Genomic DNA, 6,394 nt, shown 5'->3' on the forward strand with positions numbered 1-6,394 from the left:
AATGTGCTCATTTTCCTGCTCTGGGTCACAGTCAGGCAGCCCAGTCCTATGGACACAATATGTTCACTTGCCAGGTTTCTATCAAAACGAGAGTATCCTTCTTGACTTTGGAAAACACGGGGCAAGGAGAGGATCAAGGAATAGCAGAAAGAATACTTGGAGTTGCCTGAGCTGCCACTCTAGTTTCCCCAAATATTTTCTATCCATTAATTCACGATAATAAACACCTTTCTGCGTAACCAGACATAATGACTTTTCTCAGATCCAACTGATTCAGGGATAAATCTAAAGAAAAATAATAAATACACTTTTCAACATTTAAACTGACCAGAAGGCTGTCCCTGGTGTTTACACCTCCATATCCCACTATGCATTTCATCTTCCCTTTGCCTCAATGGGGATCCAAGTGCAGGGAATTCTTCACATGACTGTGATCCCTAGAACTTCATCCCGATGACTGTTGAAATCTTCTGTGAGTTTTACCAGTGAAATGGCAATAAATAGAAACGTTCTAGAAGGTCCCCTAGGGTCCATATTTTCTGTACTTCCTCTCTAAAATACATAAAATCAATTATGTTTGCTCTTGCTTTATATGGGCTAGATCTATGACCCCAGCATACACCCCAACCACTGTGTTGACAACTTATCCAGTATTGTATTAAATGGTCACATTCTTATCCTATCATTTCTTCCAATTTAGTGGTATAATTGTCATGTCAACTCTTTGGATTAAGAACCATCAACCAGGCCAGGCGCAGTGGCTCACAACTGTAATCCCAGTACTTTGGGAGGCTGGTGTGCACAGATCATTAGGTCAAGAGATCGAGACTATCTTGGCCAATATGGTGAAACCCCATCTCTATGAAAAATACAAAAATTTGCTAAGCATGGTGGCACACACCTGTAGTCCCAGCTACTTAGGAAGGCTGAGACAGGAGAATAACTTGAACCTGGGAGGCGGAGGTTGCAGTGAGCCAAGATCACACCACTGCACTCCAGCCTGGTGACAGAGCAAGGCTACGTCTCAAACAAAAAAATAAAACAAACGAAGAACCATCAGCCTGAAAACTGCAGCCCTGAGAAAATATAGAGCATTTCAAGTTGTTCAGCTTGCATAACAATGATGAGTGTGCAGCTCATTTTCAAGATATAAATATTCTGTTTATGGGAATAATAGCACCATTCATGGTTCGTGTTTCAGAACCTCCACCACGTCTGACAGCATAGCACTTCAATAGCACAAGGGTTTGCTTTGCTTCATTAATAATGGTTTTTTCTCTGTCTATAGGGATAGCTGCCCCTGTACACATGACAAGATCATGAGTTACACTTAGCTTCACTTTTTTTTGAGGTAAAAAAGTTGCTTGATCCAAAGCTGTAGTATGGAAGAATTTCCTGACTCTGATAACAGCACTTGGAAAATCCCCAAATAATATTTTATGCAGAAATATAACCAAAAGGAAAGGCAATTCATATATAGGAAGATAACCAGTGCCCTCCTCATGTTACATGAGGTCTACTAGTATCACCTGACCCCAGCTGTTCGTCTGAGCCCTGATGTGTGGTACAATGTTAGGGGTTCAGGAGGCGTTAGGTGGCAGAAGAGCATTAGGTGGTGTTCAGAAGAGCCAGTAGCCCTGTACATCTCAGTTAGTTGAAACTCTTATTATTGAGTCCCCACAGGGACCTCCATAACATTGGTTCATTAGACTCCCTGGGAAAGCTGGAAAAGGTGACTGACTGAAGTCCAAGTGTTGAATCATTCTCATTATTAAAAACCTCATGCTCATTAATGGCATTTCAATTAATATTCACTTGGAAAACATTTTATGGCTCATTTTTGAAACATCTAGTCACAGCTCATCCAGAATGGCTTTGTCTGCAGTCATCCTGTTGTGTTTCTTTTAAGGCCTGATGATCTGCACTCCAGCCTGACGACAGAACAAGACTACGTCTCAAAAACAAAAAATTTTTATTATTAAAGTACTGTTCTGTATGCAATGTGCTGTTCTCTTTGCAATGTGATCATCAGATGCAACCCTTGCAGTTTACTCATTCTTATGGTTTTTACATTCCCAGGGCTTCCTTGACAATGGCACTGATGTGACTCCACCCAGCATCCATTGTTGTGAGAACTCTATTTGGCATATCATCATCGTGGGCATGAACATAATGGAGACTTCATACGATGCAATGGTTACTATTCAACATTAGTCAAAATATACTCTAGTCCTACCCTTGGAGCTCTACTTGGTTGGAAAAATATTTTAGGTAAGGACAACCATTTGGTAGAGTTTTAAAAATAAAGGCTACAAAGAAATTTTCTCTAGCAAGAGTATGAACTATATGTGGTACAGAATACCATATTTTTATGAAATATAACAGATTATTTAAATGTATATGAATACTATATATATTTATAGCCAATGTTTTATCAAATATATATTTACTTCTATGTATCTTGAATAAATATATGCACATTTTTCCATAAATAAGGTAAATTTTATTTAAGGAAATACTAATTAGTTTTAATTTTGTCTTTAATTTTCCCTTAATCACTTCATAATTTGATTACTAAATGTTCACATTTGTACCACCAATTTAAGAAGAAATACATGTGTGTATATATAGGTAGAGGTATAAATACTGTATCAGTAAGATTTTATGCATTAAATATTGGTAACTAGTTAAATACTAAATTCAGTGGCTGATAACAGTAAACATTCGTTTTCATGCTCATGGATGCTCATGATCATCTGGCTGATCAAGGAGGGGTTCAGCTGAGTGGTTCCTCTGCAGGACACAGAGATCATCTTCAGCCTATAGATATCAATTGTCTGAAGACAAAGCTGAACAGCAGTGACTACACATGACACAAGATTCTGTGACAGTTCACAGGAGTGAACAACATCCCAAACCAAGCTGCAGAGTTGAATTTAAGTCCAATAATTTCTAACATAGCTTCACACATTTTAAATATATTCCTTTATTTCAGTGAGTACAAATTGTCAAGAAAATATTTGCTCCATTTAATTATAGAGGTGTTTGATCATTCCATGGACAAATAATTATGTTTTCAACCTTTATAATTTTGAAAATATTTGCAAATGTACATTTGCATTAATAAGAAAATAAAGATGGAAGTGTTTTCAACTTGTGCCTTTAAATATAATTTTTAAAAATGGCCTCATTGGGGGAAAAATCTTTTAACTTATGTAAATATGTCTTTTTAGCTCCCTTTTGTCCTATAGAGTTGCCCAGTAAGAGATCCTCCCATGAGATTTGGAAGTCAGAAAAGGATGATTCAATATTCTCCACTGGTACCTAAGAAAGACACAGGGACAGAGGTTAGGACTGCAGAAACACCTGGAAAGATGCTGTAGGAAGCTGAAAGCATCAGCACCCCAACCCGTAAGCTTCCAGACGGGACTGAGGACCGCATGGTTAGATAGCCCGTATTTCAGGGGAAGATGCATTCTGTTTCCTGAGGGAGCACCAGAGAATCCTGCTTCTAATATCAGCTTTCATGACTACTATATCTTTGGTTTTGAAAGATTGTAGTGTGAAAGTTAATCATAGGAATTAAGTCATTCTTGTCATACCCAACATAGCCAAGAAACCGGGGGAAAAGGCACTCAGTGTGCAAAGTATTGTGTCTAGAATGCAATGGAAATAGGCCCTATTATCCTATGGAACTAATGTTTATGATTTTTTTGAATAAACATAGAAATTGACTCCCCCAGTCTTAAAACTCAAGATAGTTATATTTGTCTTATCTGAGTTCTTTTCTAAGGAAACCAACTATCAGGCCTCCAGATACTATCAAGGAGTTGAACCTTACATATCACTGAATCAGGAGAGTGAGATGTCAGACCCTTCACCCATTATGATTGACTAACTGACCTCCTGCTTCCTGTTGACCAGATTATCTTCATTACCCCTCCCTAATTCCTGTTTTCCCACATTTCTTCCCTGCTATCTAAACCCCAAATTTTAGTTGGTCAGGGAGATACATTTGTGAATGGTGTCCCATCTCCTTGGCTGCAACACCTGATTAGAAACTGTTCCTTGGCAATACTTGCTGTCTTAGAGATTTTTTCCTGTGTGGTGAGCAGCAGGATCTACACTGAATCCCTGGCATTTCAACAACAGAATTCTCTTCAAGCTTCACTGCTTTGGCTTCTTGTTCCTTGAAATCACATTTACCCACAACTTCTGAGATAACTTGATATTATTCTAGGACTCACTTTGTCCACCACTGCTTACCAGCCTGAGCTTGCCAGCTCCCAACCCTTCCTACTGCCAATGAACTCTCTCAAAGAGCCATAGGTAATATTTTCCCTTTTTCATAAAACTCTAACCTTCTCTTTGTTCCTCCAACATACTGAAGACCACTGAGTTTTCCTGTATGCCCCATTTGGCAAATATTCCTTTGCAAATAAAACATTAAACTTAGAGATTTATCTCTACATTTTATTTAGACTTCAGTACTTTAGACTCTAATTCTCCATATTAAGACAATTCCTGCTTAGAACATGTATTTTGGCTTCTTCTCTGTTATATGAATTCCAACTGAAGCTATAAACTAGACTCCTCAGGTGTAAGCTTCTCTGTCTTTTTTAAAATAGGAGAGTCTTTGTTATGTCTGTGCAGTTGGGGCTGAGAAAGCAAAAAGTATTATGGTGCAGACATGACTTCATGTCCCCCTCTACCAACACCATCAGAGTGTAGCTGCATCTGAGGAACACTCTCAGCCCATGGAGGCATCAGGAGGAGCAGCTGGGGCAGCCCAGCCTCACACATCTGCTTCCCTGGGGGTTTATGTTCGGGTGTGTAACACTGTGGGAGGGGAACTACTATTCTGTTGACAGTAATAAGTTGCAAAATCTTCAGGCTGCAGGCTGCTGATGGTGAGAGTGAAATCTGTGCCAGATCCACTGCCGCTGAACCTTGATGGGACCCCACTTTGCAAACTGGACGCCTTATAGATCAGGGGCTTAGGGGCTTTCCCTGGTTTCTGCTGATACCAGGCTAACCAGCTGCTAATACCCTGACTGGCATGGCAAGTGATGGTGACTTTGTCTCCCACAGATGCAGACAGGGAGGATGGAGACTGGGTCATCTGGATGTCACATCTGGCACCTGAGATTGGAAACACAAAAACAATGATCATATTATAGGAAGACTTCCTTGAATAGCCAGGCAGTACTGAGCACACTGGGCTGAGTAAACCGCTAGTGTTCTCCTTCCTTACCTGGGAGCCAGAGCAGCAGGAGCCCCAGGAACTGAGCGGGGACCCTCATGTCCATGCTATGTCCTGACTGGGTCTGACTCCTGCACGAAGTGTGTCCAGCCTATTAATAAATCTTCAGGGCAGGAGGATGTGCTCTGGGAATATGCAAATGAGAAGAAGACAGGGTAGGCTGGGCACAGCTGCAGGGTTGGCTCACCTCAGTAGCTAAGCACTGGCTCAGTGTCCCCAGGTGTCCCAAGTAAGACCAGGCTAGCATAAATTTGTCTGCAGAGAATGTGTTTCTACTGGGGACTATTTTGTCATGAGAAACATTTTTTAGTTTTTTTCTGATAATTTGAAATATTCCTCAGGAGTCAATGGAGTAATGTATTTCATTGGTGTATGGGGATTATTTAGGAGAATATTCTTGTTTGTAGGAAACACATAGTAAAATGCTAGACAGGATTCTCAGGTCTTCAAAAGTCTTGTATAATTGGAGTTAGGGAAGGGGGTACGTTGTCTTATACTTTTAACATTTCTGTGAGTTTAACATTGTTCCTTTCTAGAAAAATTAAAAATAAAATTTATCAACACAATGCTATATATATTTGTAAGTATTAGGTAACGATGTTATGGCATTGTTTTTACCAGTATTAGCTGAAGCAATTTACTACAGATATATACAGATGATACCATGTTTCCTCAATGCGTGCAGCACTCTCAGATCTGCCATTATCAAGAGCTGCAGGTCTCTGTAATACCCAGAGACTAAATGGGCTGCACCTTATTCTTGTTTTGGACACCTTCATAGTCTACCTTCTTTTCTGCCACTGAGTATTGTTTCCCAAAGTTCATTCCTCTCAGTGAGGGTGACCACTGCATGGAACATGTCCCTGCCATGCACCATCAATGACACTTTCTTCTATTACTTTTTATCAGTGATTGAGGACATCATCCTGGCCGAGATACCAGCCTCCCTGTTAACATCTTTAGGAAAAACATACACAATCTCTTACTAAGCAACTGTCTATGCTATGTACATGGAAAAATCAATTGGATCCAAATGAAACTGGACACAGATTTGTGCTTATTATATCTCACATTTCTAACGTGCCCTAAAATGTCCCATCCTGGCTCAGTAGCAGGGGAAGTGGATCCAAC

General features: G+C 39.9%; 1 gene segment (V, D, J or C); it reads right to left on the bottom strand.

The window, feature by feature from the left end:
• Positions 1-4,819: 4,819 nt before the first annotated feature.
• The window catches only part of LOC105535473, a 3,927-nt gene continuing 2,352 nt past the window's right edge, over positions 4,820-6,394 (bottom strand). Inside the window, 1 exon segment of the V gene segment in view lies at positions 4,820-5,142. Within this exon segment, the coding sequence occupies positions 4,820-5,142 (323 nt within the window).

This window comes from Mandrillus leucophaeus, unplaced genomic scaffold (genome assembly GCF_000951045.1).
Source record: "Mandrillus leucophaeus isolate KB7577 unplaced genomic scaffold, Mleu.le_1.0 Scaffold1465, whole genome shotgun sequence".
NCBI lineage: Eukaryota > Metazoa > Chordata > Mammalia > Primates > Cercopithecidae > Mandrillus > Mandrillus leucophaeus.